Source organism: Terrapene carolina, unplaced genomic scaffold, assembly GCF_002925995.2.
Source record: "Terrapene carolina triunguis isolate 2854851 unplaced genomic scaffold, T_m_triunguis-2.0 Scaffold41576, whole genome shotgun sequence".
NCBI lineage: Eukaryota > Metazoa > Chordata > Testudines > Emydidae > Terrapene > Terrapene triunguis.
In genome coordinates, this window is record NW_020705927.1 from 17,406 (window position 1) to 33,165 (window position 15,760).

At 44.4% G+C, this 15,760-nt stretch overlaps 1 protein-coding gene across 1 annotated transcript in view; it reads right to left on the bottom strand.

The window, feature by feature from the left end:
• The window catches only part of LOC112120801 (interferon-induced very large GTPase 1-like), a gene marked incomplete at its 5' end in the record, with an annotated part of 37,334 nt that overhangs the window by 6,063 nt on the left and 15,511 nt on the right, over positions 1 to 15,760 (bottom strand). The window contains 3 exons of the mRNA XM_026646749.1: positions 8,496 to 8,687; positions 13,470 to 13,541; positions 15,163 to 15,278. Of these exons, the coding sequence (XP_026502534.1) occupies positions 8,496 to 8,687; positions 13,470 to 13,541; positions 15,163 to 15,278 (380 nt within the window). The remainder of the gene's footprint in view (positions 1 to 8,495; positions 8,688 to 13,469; positions 13,542 to 15,162; positions 15,279 to 15,760) is intronic.

The following is a 15,760-nucleotide window of genomic DNA, read 5'->3' on the forward strand; positions in this document are numbered from 1 at the left end:
AAGATGGAGTATTCAGGAGGAAAGACAAAGATAATTCAAAAACATGCACATAGATCTGAGTACCATGGCTTTAGAAAGATCTTCCTCATACATGAGCTAGAAGATGCAATAGAGAAGCTTATACCAAGCAAATCCTCTGGGTTGCAGTACATCTATGGCCATATGAAAGAGCACTTTGTGTAGAAGGCTAGAGCCAGGTTGTTGGACATCAGAAATTACTCAAGGATAAAAAGAAAGGTACCTAATTGGTGGAAATCAGCAGTTATTGTTCCTCTGAAGACTGGCAAGGATCCTTCTTTTTTCCAGGCAGCTACTGGCCTATGTCTTTAACCAGTCACCTTTGCAATATAAGGGAAAGAATGGTATAGTCAAGGCTTTTATGGTGTCTTCTAAAAGAAGACTTACAGGCCTTTGCACTCAATTATGGACCTGCTGGTGGCCTTCTGGCAGCCTCTTATTGGTGGCTTCCAGCAAAAGCCACCCCAATCATCAATGGGAGTCTTTTTTTTAAACTCAGCGCAGCATTTAATGGAGTCTGGCATGACAGGCTGTTAGTGAAACTCAGTGAGATGGAAATCTGTGGTAGAATGCACATCTGGAGAAGAGGTTTCCTACTGTACAGGAAAATAATAGTAAGATTAAATGGCACTCTTTCAAAGACAAGGTCACAGAGACAAGGCTTCCTCATGATAGCAGTTTTCAGGTATCTAAAAGGGTATCATAAGGAGGAGGGAGAAAACTTGTTCACCTTAGCCTCTAAGGATAGAACAAGAAGCAATGGGCTTAAACTGCAGCAAGGGAGGTTTAGGTTGGACATTAGGAAAAAGTTCCTAACTATCAGGTCGGTTAAGCATTGGAATAAACTACCTAGGGAGGTTGTGGAATCTCCATCTCTGGAGATATTTAAGAGTAGGTTAGATAAATGTCTATCAGGGATGGTCTAGACAGTATTTGGTCCTGCCATGCAGGCAGGGGACTGGACTCGATGACCTCTCAAGGTCCCTTCCAGTCCTACAGTCTATGAATCTATGAATCCTCTGTAGGCTTACCAAAACCTCTCACCCTGGTTCTCCCTCCCTGGATGGCTGACTTCTCTGGCAGTTCCTTGCCAGCCTGCTGAAGGGATCTCCTCTCTAGTCCTGCTGTCTCTCTGGCAGCCACCGTGCCCTCCTGCCTTACAGCCCTTTTACCCTTACAGCTGCTGCAAGGCCATCAATCAGCCCCAGCTGAGCAGGTAGTCAGTTCTCCATTAACCCTGTAATTGCCAAGCCAGCATGGAGTCTGTACATCCCATAACATTGACACACAAGAGTGCCACCCACTGCGGGGCAACAGGACACTGCAAGCCATGGGTCTAATCACAGGACAAGCACATAATATCCTCAAGGTGAGAGAGGAGGGAGAACAGTCAGCGTGTACCAGACTCTAAAGACATGTTCCAAGGAGATGGGCACCTGAAGGGCAGGCTGAAGTTAGAAAGAGACCCCCATATGCAGCCCAGGAGATTACTGAAGCGGAGTTCCAGTAGCCCTGGCAGAGCTGCTGAAGAAGGATTTAGCACACCTGCCAAAAAGAGGGATCATTACACTTGTTGAAACTAGTACAGACTGGCTCAACAGCCTTGTAATAGTTAGAAAATCTTCAGTTAAACCAAGGATTTGCACTTATTCCAACTGTAACCCACACACCTCCTGGGTGTGGTGTTCTGGCCCATCTAGTGGCACTGAGGCCACTTAGAGGAAGATTAATGAGTCTGCTAAAGTCTTAGCTAAGAGCCATGTGGCTTTTAGCTCATGCAGTAGAGGCTCATGCATTTAACTCCAGAGGTCCCAGGTTCGATCCTGCCTGTCGACGACTGGGGTCTGTCAGTGTTACACAATCACTCCCCATTATCAGTTACTGAGGTCATTTATTTACCCATGGCAGAAGTGTTCACTGTTTGATGTACAGAATGGGTTCTGCCATATGATATTGAGTTGGATGAGCCATCCAGACGCCAAACAACCTTCGCTAAACAGCAGCCAGGTGGAAGCAACTCGCCCACCAACAGCGACAACACAAACAAGAAATGGGAGATGTGTCTGAAGACCAGAACTTTTGAATAGAGCTGTGCAAAATATTTTCAGTGAATAGTAAATTCTCCCCAATATGCTTTTTTGGGACCACTGAAAGTATTCACAAATTTGGTTGAAATTCATTGGATAGTTTCAGCCAAAAAAGATAAGAAAAGAAAAAGAAAAAAGAATTGTGAGGACTAACCAGCTGCAATGCTAAGGTGATATGAACCAGGCACCTGTAACCTCTGGCCCCAGCTAGTAATGAAACTCTTCTGGAAAAGACAGAACCATAACAAAATAGTTGTTAAAAGTAAAGGTGTAGCAACGTGCATGGAACTTGGAGAGAGGGCAACGGGTTGCAGGAGTGCAGAGTTTGGAGTCATTCTACGTGCATGTGGCTAGATCACAGAGCTGCTCCTACTGCAGTTTAACAAACAGCTGCTTTAAAAAAGTGCCAGTAGAATTAACTCAGGCCATGTCCACACTAAGGGTGCTACGGACACTTCCTACAACAATGCAAGGGGGTTTTCGATTGATGTAGGTAACCCACCGCCCCGAGCAGTGGGAGCTTGGTTGACCTTGCCATGTCTGCATTGGGGGTTCGGTTGGCTTAACTACAACACTCGGGGGTGGGAATTTTTCACACACCAGAATGATGTAGCTAGGTTGATCTAAATTTTATGCGTAGACCCGTCTTGAGCGTAGAGTCTCCTTTTGCTATTATCCAGCACGCATCATATGAAACAGAAACAAATGTTTGTCTTAATGAAATTTTTGTGCGTGGTCTCCATTAGTGTTTATGATCATTTGTGTTTACTCAAATTAATTTGCAACTAATTAACTCCCATTACAACAAGAACAAAACATCTGCACAGGGCCCTAGGGTTGAACCCAGTCAGTTAGTACATTTTAAAAGGTGTAGAACTGCATCTACACAAAGTGGCAAATGGTGTTTCTAATGAGGTTTGCTAACTTTAGGTAGCTACCTTAGTTCGAACATACACATTTTTCTAAATCTAGACAAGGGTTAGGGCACAGTTCCCCTCCTGCTTTGCCCTCATTCTGTTGGGAGACAGTAATTTATGGCTGGCCTCTACCAGCAGCAAATTACCAGAACCCACGATAGCTCAGCTGTGCTGGCTGACATGTTCAGTGTGAGAGAGAACAGAGCCATGTCTCCAACCATTCCCCTCCCACCAGCTTTCATGGGCCAAATGTCTTTCCACCCCGAGTGAGTGGGAAGGCCAGGTGAAACTCTAGACCTTTATTTCCTCTTCTCAGTTTCTCTTTTTGTACCAGTCAGTGCAAATCACCAGTAGCCAGATTTTGCCACCTTATTCATGTTGAGTAGTTCCTCTCTGCTCACAGTTTCATTGAAATCAGTGGGACCATGTGAGGAGAAACGTATTACTTCCTGTGAGGAAAGGAATCAGAATCTGTCCCTAACTCTTCTGATGAAAGGATTACTCACCTTATGCGGTAACTGAGTTTCTTCGAGATGTGTGTCCCTGTGGGTGTTCCACTATAGGTGCGGTAATGTCCCTGCGCCTGGGATCTGAGAACTTCGGTAGCAGTGCCCCTTGGGCCACACATGTGCTCCACCCCATCTCACGCTGTGAGTGACTGCTATATAGCGCTGTGCAGTCCAACTGCCCTCAGTTCCTTCTCTATCTTAGAGTCCATGTTTGAATTCCAAAGCAGAGGGGAGAAGGGCAGGTGGTGAAGCTGGGGCTTCAGAGGAGTGGGGGTTCAGAATGACATTTATTAAGAAGGATAGGACAGTGCATCCTAGTAGGGCATCTGATGCCACGTTGTGGGTGATAGCGTGGTGTTGACTGAAGGTGTCTGTGGACACCCAGGTGTCCACCTTGCAAATGCCTGTAATCAGCACGTTATTTAGAAAAGCTATCGAGGTGGACAGTAAGTAAATGGAATGCATCCAAGTTCCAGGTGGGGACTGAAGTTTGTGTTGTCAGTAGCAAAGGTGGATACACTCCAAGATCCATTTTGAAACACATTGTTTGGATATGGCCGACCCCTTTGATCTATCAGCAATAGAGACGAATAAACGTGGTAACTGTCTGAATGATTTGGCTCTGTCAAGGTAAAAGGCTAGTGATTGTCTGATATCTGAGGTGTGTAGCGTGGCCTCATGCTGGTTGCCATGTGGTTTAGGGGAGAAGGAGAGAAGGTGGATAGGTTGATTTAGATGGAAAAAAGATGGTACCATGGGTAAGAACTTTGGGTATGATCATAACGTCACCTTATCTTTGTAAAAGATTGTGTACAGGGGTTACGCCAAGAGGACACCTATTTTCCTACCCATCAGGTGGATATGATGGCTGTGAGAAAACCATTTTCATGGATAGATGCATGTAGGAGCAGGTCACCATAAGTTCAAACTGAGGGCTGATAAGACAGCGTAAAACTAGACTGAAATCCCAAGGTGGGGTGGGGTCTCATACTTCAGGGTAAAGCTTTGAAGGCCCTTAAGGAATCTGTTTGTCATTGGGTGGGTAAATACCAAATGATCTTCTATCTTGGAGTGGAATGCAGTAATGGCAGCCAGATATACACGAACGGAGCTTGTGGGGAACCCTGATCTTTTTAGCTCTAGGATGTAATCCAGGATAAGTGGTAAAATAGCGCTAATTGCTAAGACATGTTTGATGTCGCACCAAGTCCAGAATCTTTTCCATTTATGTAGGTAAGTGTAGCATGTTGTCAAATGACTGCTATTTATAAGATTCTCTTTATGTTTTCTGAACAGATCCTGGAACCATGAAGGAGACATACCTCCAGATGGAGTCATTTTAGATTTGGATGGAGAATTTGACCTGCATCCTGTGAGAGGTGGTGTGGAGTCAACTGCAGGGTGATTGGTGGACAGACTGCCATGTATAAGAGGTAAGGATACCATACGTGTCGTGGCCATGTTGGGGCTATGAGAATGACTCTGGCTCATTCCACTTGTATCTTGTGAAACACTTTGAGTAGTAGGGGGAAGGGTGGAAAGGCACAGAGGAGAGGTGTATCCCATGTAATGAGGAGGGCGTCCCCCCAGAGATTGGTGACCCAGACCTGTTCTTGAGCAGATTTGTGGGCATTTGGAATTTTCGGGTGTGGCAAACAGATCTATGACCAGGAATCCCCAGTGGCCGAATATGTGCTGTAGGGGTCTTGTGTCTGTCTCCCACTTGTGTTCTTGTCAGAACCTCCTGCTCAGTGACTCTGCCGTGATGTTCTGGTGTCCAGGTAGGTTTGCGGCAGAGATATTGATGCTATGTTGGATGCACCAATTCCGCAATTTTAGTGCTTCTGTATGCAGGGATTAAGACCTCACTCTGTCCTGTCTGTTGATATGAAACACGCAGGCAGTGTTGTCTGTGATTACTCTTATAGCCTTTTGTCTGATTATTGGTATAATTTGTAGGCATGCATTGAGGACTGCATGTAATTCTAGGAGGTTGATGTGCAATGTGGATTCCGATGGGGCCCACTTGCCCTGTACTGTGTGGGTCTGTAGATGCGCTCCCCAACTGAGTAGGGAGGTGCTGATCTTCAGTATCAAGTATGGTGGTGGTTGGAGGAAGAGAACTCCCATGCAGACATTCTGGGATTGTGTCCACCAATCTAATGTGTCCTTGACTGTGAGTGGTAGCAAGGGAAGTTTATTGAGGCTGTGTCTGTGGGGTACATACACTGTGCATAGCCATTCCTGGAAGTGGTGAGTATGTAATCTGGCATGTTTTCTCATGAACATGGTCACTGCCATATGACCAAGCAACTGTAGACAAGTTCTGGCAGAGATCTATGGGCTAGTCTTCATAGTGGAGATGAGTGATTATTGCGGAAAAATCTGTGAGCTGGAAGGAAGGCTCTGGCCTCTCTTTGAACTAGTTTGGCTCCAATAAACTCCACTTGTTATGCTGGAGTCAGTGTTGTTTTTAGTATGTTTATCTGGAGGCAGAGTCTCAGAAAAAGTCCATTGTTTTTCTTATGGTTTCGAGCGTGTCAACTGTGGACGGCGCCTTGATGAGGCAGTAGTCTAGGTATGGGAATATTATAATCCCTTGTTTGCGGAGGTGTGTTGCCACCACTGCCATGTGTACTGTAGAGAGACCAAAGGGTAGTACCTTGTATTGATAATGGTCGGACCCCAGAAGAAATCTGAGGAACCTCCTGTGGGAAGGGTGTATGCTAATATGGAAGTATGCATCTTGGAGGTTGAGGGCCGAGAACCAATCTCCCTGTTGCATTGCTGGAATTGTTGTTGATAGTGTGACCATCTTGAACCGCTGTAGTTTGACAAACTTGTTGAGGTTCCGCAAGTCTAGAATAGACCTTCACCCACCGGATTCCATTTGGATTAGAAAATAGTGGGAATAAAAGCCTTTCCCTCTGTGCTGGAATGGGACCAGTTTCATGGCTCCCAGTCACAGAAGGTGGTTTATTTCTTCTCATAGAAGGTGCTTGTGAGAAGTGTCCCTCAAGAGGGAAAGCGGAGGGGAGGGTGGGCAGGAGAGAGAGGAACAGAATCGAATACCCTTTCTTGAGGGGAGGTGGCAGATTCCCCCAGCCATTGGATCGGGTTAGACCTTTCTCTGCTGGGAAGGGCAAAAGGAGCTGGGGAGCTCCAGCCTGGCAAACTCTCAGACTGAGGGCCTGGTACAGGGCCTCAAGGAGGTACTAGGACTGCATAGGTGTACGAAGAGACAGCCGGACCAATCCCCTTGCCGGACCAATCTTCAGGGGCAAACTGACAGTAATTGACCATTGGAACACTCTGAAATGGCCACTCCCAATGGCATGGGGAGGTGGCAGGGGGAGGCTTCTCTACACAAATTCAGACTGGCAGTGGGTCACTGAGGTGAGGTGGGCTTGGGGGGACTGGGGTTTCCCAGAGAGGGAACTCTCTGTTTTAGTGTATTTTAAAGAGCATCCTCCCAGGGGAGTTTTTAGTCTCCAAGGCCCAGGTAGAACCCGGCAGTAGAGCTGTGCGATTAATGGATTTTTTTGGTTCACTGGCAACTGAGAAATATTGGGGAAAAATCATTGTAGGTAGAACTGAAAATGACATTTGTCAGTGAGTTTGGTGAATCTAAAGTTAGGAAAGATTGTCTCAGGTCAAACAAAATGTTTTGTTCCACTTGAAATAAAATGTTGTGTTTAGATATCCAGCATTTTTTACCATTTTGAATTGTTTTTAATAAAATTGAAAAAATAAATAAAAGAAAAATCATCCAAATGAACAGTTTGGAAAAAGATCAACAAGCAGCTAGGGTATTCTGTGGCTGGGATAATCATTGCCAAAGGACCAGAGCCATTGGAAGGGGAGAGATGGGCTGTGGTATATAGGGATGCTGTGAAATTATTAAAAAAAAAAACCAAAGGAAATTAAATGTGAGAGAGCCAGACTGCACACCACAGTTTATCCCTTCTTCCTGCCCTCCAAATTCCCCTACCCCTTGTACCTTCTTGCCTTCCCCTGTGAACACACATCAAAATTCCCCCTATCTCTGGCACCTACCTTAACTTGTGCACACACTCCCCCCAAAATTCCTCCTCACTCAACACCTCCATACATTAGCCTGCACATACATTCACCGTAGTTCCCCCTTCCATCATGGTCCACCTGTTGTGCAGTTCTGGTGCAAGTACCAGCTTTGAAAAAGATATTTGGGATTAGTGGTCATTGTTTTTCATATCTGAAAGTTTCTCTGTCAGAAAGAATGTCCCCCTTCCAAAATGGCCATCATCTTCCACTCTTCTCTATAAGACTGAAGCCACGGCTGCCTTCAATGTAGATGGTGATCACCTATGTTGTGAGGGCACTGAGTCCTCTTGAGAACACAGAGAAAGAAACCTATCCAAAATAGCCAACAACTGAATGTAATTATGACTTCAGTCCCTTGGAGAACAATGGAAGAGGGTGGCCATTTTGGAAGAGGAAAATTCTCAGTGGAGAATTCCATTCTCAGTGGAATTCTCCAAAGTAAGCTATTATACCCTTCAGTCTTTGCTTAGCAAGAACAATTTTCATTATGAAGAATAATTGGGGGGGACCTACCATTCATACTAAAAACATATTCAAATATACCCCAGGAACAAGAGTCTACTGAGTATTAATTATATGGGAATATGAAGAGTCTGTGCTATTCTGCTACTGTGATCATTGGGGGCAAAAAGGGTCTACTTTTCAGTGCTAAATTACTAAAAGGGCTTGATTTTATTTAATTTTAATTCCTAAGCTAATGAACAGTACCCAATGAGGAGAAAAATCAAATGCTTCTTCATCATGGATTGGCACTTAGTGGTATGAGAAGAGAAATTGAGAGAGGAGAAAGTTATTGTAAATCAAATAATATTATATTTTATTGCTTAAAAGTATCAAAGTTAAGTTATAGACAGTTAATGCCACATTATAAGAAGTACTACCTGTACAGAATTCTCTCTTCCAAGGCTCTGAATCTTGCTGAGTTGCTGATTCCTGCTCCAGAGTTAAACCATCCTTCTCCCCTGGCGCTGGGGCTTGTTGAGTCTCTCGTTTCTGCTCCTGATTTACACCAACTTTCACCCCCAACTTTGGGGCTTGTGGTGTCTTTGATTCCTGCCCCTCATTTACACCATCTAGCAAGAAAAACAGAGAGGAAAGAATCCATTTTTAGTTGATGTAGGCATATTTATCTTCCTCCTGCTGTGTGAGAATGTCAATGCAGAAGTATTTCGTCAGATAATTTGACAAAAAACCAGACTATTGTGTGGAGGCCCAAGCTGTCTGCAGAAGATTCTGTATATTCTTCAACCAGATATAAGAGCACAGGAAATGCAGTTTAGTTCTCCAGGCAGTTAACAAACATCAGACAATGTTAAAACATATTCACAGTGGCCAAACTGTCAGATTCAGTTGCATGCATATATTCTCACATATAACAACTACAGCTGATGAATAGTAAGTATGCCGAAAAATGCATTTTCAGGGCAGTGAAGCTATTTGTGAATTTGGGTAGAATTTTGCACATTGTTTTGGACCAAAAAATGGTCAGAAATGTCAAAACAAAATATTTAGACTTTTTGTTTCAAAAAGGGGATTTGTTTTGAAATTTAGCTAATTCTTTAATGTGTGTAAAACACCTGAAAAATTATGCAAAATTAAACAAAACACTTCGTTTTGGGTCAAATTACATGTTTTGTCATTTTGGTTTTTGTTTTGGCATGGAAAATACAGAAAAGATTTGGTTTGAACTCTTGGCTGGCTCAGCTCTAATGCCCACTCTGCCAGAGGCTGCTCAAAACAATCTGCTGCCCTAGGCAAAACTTCAGTGTGCCACTCCCCTCTGTCCTCCTAGAAGAGAAGTTCTCAACTGGAGGGGGGCTTAATCCCCTGGGAGCTGTGTTTGCCCTTCTGGGGAGGAGGGGCACATTGAGCCTTCTGATGGTTCAGTGGTTATGGTAGAAGTTTGGGGACCAAGTGTGAGATCACAGTGCCACTCAGTCAGGTTTGGCCTGGCCTCCTCAGCATCGTGACACGGGGCAGCCAGGCCAAATCTGAGTGAGTGGCATTGCAAACTGGCATGCAGGGTCACAGCACCACTCAGGTCTGGCCTGGCTGCCCCTGCCATCCTAGGCAGAATCTACTGCCACAGTCATCTGTCGCCTTGTTTGCCATAGCTAGGCTGACCTCTGAAATCTGCATTAACCAGCCAATCCTGTCCCATCCCAGCCACTCTCAAAGCACCAATACCCTTTCTTCACCACCCTGAACATCTGGAGAATGGTCTAGTGGTCGGAGCATGGGGAGTTGGGAACCAAGATTCCTGGGATCAATTCCCATCACTAGGAGAGGAGTGTGGTCTAGTGCTTAGAACAGGGCTCTGAGGGTTAGGACTTCTATGTTTTACTTCCCCTGGCTATCCTACTGACTAGCTTTTTAATCTTGGGCATATTACTACCACTCCCCATGCCTCAGTCTCCTTCCCTATTATATGGGAAATAATGATACTGACTCACCTCACAGATTCTACAGGGCTGCAGGAATTCCCTCATATGTAAAGCCCCTCATCCAAAGACCACTGCAGTCAATGGAGCTACACCAGTTTTAATCATCTGCAGATCTTTTTGTGTCTACTTCTGTTCTATGGGCAAATGTCTGTCATAACGGTGCTATAGAGTGTGCCACTAGCTCACCATTTTACATATGAGCAAAGAAGCCAAAGGATAACCGTCTGGGAATTCTATGTTTTAATTTTATTGTTGTCGTCCATTTAAATTCTCAGCCATAACTTTGCATTAACATACGTTTTACCATTAAACATGTACCTGTTTGGAAAGGTGTCCTTGATCAGTGTTGCAACTATTACATTTTTTCCTCTTGAAAGACAAAAAAACCACAAACAAACATAAAAAAAACCAACCACCTACCACATTTAGGGTGTTGTAAATCTTGAATTGTGCCTGGAAACATAGTGTCTAAACACTCCAGAAATTGCAGACAGGCAAGTTCCCCCTTCCTCTATTTGAATTAGCGATTTTCTAATTTTAGTCTCTGTATCTGCTATTCTATTAATATTGTCATAGTCCTCATCTCAGGGAGAGGAGTTGGTGATTGTGGTACACATAAGGAGAGGTAGGAGAGAGGATCTGGAGGACAAATTAGGCTGCTAAGGAAGAGATTAATGTCCAGGACCTCTATGGTAGCATTCTTTGATATGCTTCCAGTTCCACACACAAGGCCAGTTAGACAGGCAGAATTGCAGGCTCTCAATGCGTGGGTGAGACGATGGTGTAGGGAGGAGGGGTTTAGGTTTATTAGGGACCGAGGAACCTTTTGGGAAAGGAGGAGCCTGTACAGGAAGGATGGGCTCCACCTAAACCAAAATGGAACCAGATTGCTGGCATGTAAAATTTAAAACGTCGTAGGGGAGTTTTTAAACTGAGGCTTGGGGGAAAGCCGGCAGGTGCGGAGGAGCACCCAGTTTGGACAGAGATATCCCATAGGGGAGGATCTATTACTATATCCTAGTAAAGAGGAGAGGATAGAAGTTAATAAAGTATAAACAATCAAATGAAAGAGTCAGCTGCCCCAGGCCCCTGATCCCACTGGGCCGGCCAGGAGCCCCACCCCTGCCCCTGCTGCACTGGGTGGCAGGGCAGCCCAGACCCCTCCATGCTGGGCAGTCAGGAACCTGGGACCCCGGCATGTGGGCCAGCCTTTAGCACACAATTGAGCTGGTCCGCAGCTGTGTGCTAATAGGGCCACATGCAGGCTGCGGGTTGAGAACCGCTGGTGTAGCTTCAACTTCCAGCCACTGGGTCATGTTATATCTTTCTCTGATAGACTGAAGAGTCCATTATTAAATATTTGTTCCCCCACCCAATAGGTACTTATAAACTGTAATCCAGTCACCCCTTAACCTTCTCTTTGTTAAACTAAAGAGATTGAGCTCCTTGAGTCTATCACTAAAAGGCATGTTTTTAATCCTTTAATCGTTCTTGTGACTCTTCTCTGACCCCTCTCCAATTTATCAACATCCTTCTCGAATAGTGGGCACCAGAACTGGACACAGGATTCCAGCAGCACCCACCCCAGTGCCGAATACAGAGGTAAATTAATCTCTGTACTCCTACTCAATATTCCGTGCACCAGGATCATATTACCCATTTTGACCACAGCTTCACACTGGGAATTCGTATTCAGGTGATTATCCGCCATGCCTCACAAATCTTTTTCAGGGTCACTACTTCCCTGGATAGAGTCTTCCCATCCTGTAATTACGGCCTACATTCTTTGTTCCTAGATCTACACTTTACATTTTGCCGTATTAAAACACATATTGTTTGCTTGTGCCCAGTTTCCCAAGCAACCCAGATTGCTCTGAATCAGTGACCTGTCCTTGTCATTATTTACCAGTCCCCAATTTTTGTCATCTGCAAACTTTATCAGTGATGATTTTATGTTTTTTTCTAGTTCATGAATAAAATATTAAATAGAGTGGGGACAAGAACCAATCCCTGTGGTATCCTGTTGGAAATACATCCACTCAATGCTGATTACCCACTCACGATTACATTTTGAGACCTGTTTTTAATCCATTTAATATGTGCCTTGTTAATTTTATGTTTTAGGGTTGGGGGGGGGCGGATAGCTCAGTGGTTTGAGCATTGGCCTCCTAAACCCACGGTTGTGAGTTCAATCCTTGAAGGGGCCACTTGGGGCAAAATCAGTACTTGGTCCTGCTAGTGAAGGCAGGGGGCTGGACTTGATGACCTTTCAGGGTCCCTTCCAGCTCTATGAGATAGGTATATCTCCATATATTATTATTAATCAAAATATCATGTGGTACCAAGTCAAACGCCTCACAGAGGTTTATCATGCCAGCACTATTACATTTATCAACCAAACATGCAATTGCATCCAAAAAATGATATCAAGCTACTTTGATAGGATCTATTTTCCATAAACCCATGTTGATTTGTGTTAATTACATTACCCCCTTTTAATTCTTTATGAATCGACTTCCATATTATCTGCTCCATCATCTGCTTTTTAAAGGGTAACTGTGATCCTAAGAGTCCCTCAATAATAATTTGGCAAAAATATTTGCTCACAAATGGATGACAGGAGAGGTCCCAGAAGATTGGAGAAGGACTAATGTAGTGCCCATCTTTAAAAGGGGGAAAAAGGAGGAGCTGCCTAAGTCCTGATACCTAGCTCATGTGTAAGCCCCAGTGTGTTCTCAAATTAGGCATCCCCCGTGCCTAGCTCATCTGCAGAGACCTGATCCAGTAGTTCTGCTCAGAGGTCGCCTTGGAGTGTGGCTACTGGGCTGGGCTCTTCCACCCCAAAACACAGCTAGAGGAACTGATGGTGGCCCCTCTCCTTGTAACAATAGCCCAGTGGACAGAGTACTCCCCCAGGATGTGGGCACGCGGGGTCCACTCCTAAATCTGTCTGAGTCAGAGCAGGGACTTGAATCTAGGTCTCCCACCTCCCAGGTGAGTACCCTGGGCCATGGGGTATTCGGGTGCGGGTCTCTGTCTCTCTTAGCAAAGCTGTTTCACTTTGTATACAATAATTTATTGTCCTTGGGTCAAAAAGAAAATGACTCTATGGTCTAGTAATTAGGGCACTCACCTGCGAGATGGGAGACTCAGCTTCTAATCCCTGGTACTGTATATAAATACATGAATACTCAGAGGAAAACAGTTTCAGCAGGAGAGATGGAGGGAAACCCACACCAGAATACCCCATAACTCAGTGGCTAGGGCTCTCACAGGGAAAGTAGTAATCTGGGCACTTAACTCCTCAGCAACTAGGGAACAGCTGGTGAATATTTTTAACTTGTCTCAAATTGGCTAATACTTTATAATGTTTTTAATAAAGGAAGAAGACAGGGCTGTCAGAGAAAATACCTGAGCAAAGTTTCTTCTTCCCTGAGACTGTGGCATGCTGAGTTTCTGGTTCCTGGTTCCTTTTTAAAGCAGCTAGCAAGAAAACCAGAGAAAACACATGATCAGTGTCTAATTTGTAATGATATTAGTTCACTTTCTCAATTGCAACAGGTCTATTGATTTCAGTGCACTTCCCATATTTCCCACAATTTTGAAAGGGAAAAATCTGCAAAAAAGCACAGGTGAGTTCCTATTTTCCCCTTTAAGGCACTTCCTCACATTGCAGAGCTCTTAGAGATCTAAGGATTCAAAGTTCTATATAAATTGTTCCTACAACTCACCAGCGCTGAGGGCACTGTCATAGCTCTAACACTACCAGGGAGGTGACGTATCTCTCTGACCCACCGAGTTAGGGTCCATTGCTGCAAGGGCAGGGCTTGGTTGGGTGAGAGTCAGTCAGGGGAGACAGGACAGCAGGGATTGGCTGGATAGGGTGTCTTCAGGAAGGAAATCAAATCTGTACCTTCATCACACCCACTCCCTTTTGTGTATGCTGGGAATGTGAGCTAAGTGGGTAATAAAATACTGATTTTATTATTGCCTACATTGGCCGTTCTGTCTAGCTCTGAAGGACCATGAAAGCACTGAAGAATTAATGAGAGTTGTCTAGATAAACCAGTTTTGATAAACCATTACTTTCATGCATGTGAACGCGGGGATGCCAACATGAGATGGCAAGACAGGGCCATAAACATGGCCCCAAATCAGGATTTTATAGAACTCTAACCCATCCACGTCTCCCTCTCTTGTTATTATGGAACCCTGGTGGTTGTTGCTCCATAGTTAAGGTAACATTATGAAAATGGGCTTTAAAATGGGGAATAAATTTCTCTCTAAATGTAGGTGGCCCTTAGTGTAAAATCTCACAGAGTGTTAGTTTTTTATGCCCTTTGAATTTTCTGTGTGTTTTTTGTTTGATTTCTTTTAATAAACGTAATAGGAAGGATTTGAAAATTTAGTCTATGACTGAAATTTGTAGCAGTTAGACTTGTTTTGTCAAATATCTTTTTAAAAAGATTGTCTAACTACACACACATTGTAGAGAGATTAACCTTGAGTAGATCTGGTGCAGTGAGTACAATTTTGCTTTTTAAATTAAGGTCTCTTTTAGCCATTGTGCATCATATCTGAAAGTATAAGTGCCAGTGGGTAGCCAACAGATAAAGCCTTTTATGTCATATGGACAAAACCTTCTGTCACTAGCTACACTCTTAAGCTTTCTATGCAGCTCCTGACAGAGAAGGTTTAATTTGCCAGACATGTGCAGCAGCTGATGGATAAAATCATCTCCACTACAAGTGCAGTTCTGTGATACAGCTCTGAACAACTCCTACCGTGGTCAGCTCCCCTCACTAAAATATTGACCCCCTAGGTAATGAATACACAAAAGGCGTTGATGTAAAACAACAAAGGTTATGACACACAAACATAACAGATCTTACACAAAGCAAGGAAATGAAAAGTCAAGTCACCTCACAGGACATGACCCTTTCTTCCTCTCCCACAGTGCGCACTTTGCCATTGTCACAACTACTGTACATCACAATCCCATCACCATTCACAATTAGCTGCTCTATGAATTTGATAGAACCTGTCTCCATCTAGAGCCACAGAAACATATCTCAGTTTCACCCTTTAGACCCTTTCTCAGTACCTGTAAATTTCTTCAGAATCTCCTCTGGAACAATACCAAGTTGGTGCAAAGTACTTAGTTTCTCTTCCAGTTCAGGTGAAATCTCCACCGGTGGCCGATCTTTCACCTGCTTGCATCTAGAGAGCAACATTATTGTGTGTGATAATTTATTATTTCATACTAGTGAAAGTTGTTGGACAAAAGAGACCCAATGCTTTAGTTTATCGCTATCTCAAACCAGGTATGGCATATTCTATGGCACTGCAAGATTTCTACCCAGCTTTGCCAATGGCCTATTAATATAATTGAACCGTGAACTGCAAAGACCAGCTCTCAGCTACAAAGGGATTTCAGTCTCCACTCCTTTGCCCCCATGCTTTGATAGTCAATATTTTTCCAACATTTCTGGAGGCAGAGCCGGCTCTAAACTTTTTGGCTGCCCCAAGCAAAAAAAAAGAGTGCCGCCCTCCATAGCGCCGCCGTAACACACACCCTCAGCACCGCAACACCACCCCCCATTCCTCCGCGGAGCGTGGCGCCGCCGATCCCCCCCACCCCCCCACAGGGCGCCGCGCCACCGTTCCCCCCCTCCAAACCCCACAGCCCCCCGCGGAGCGCC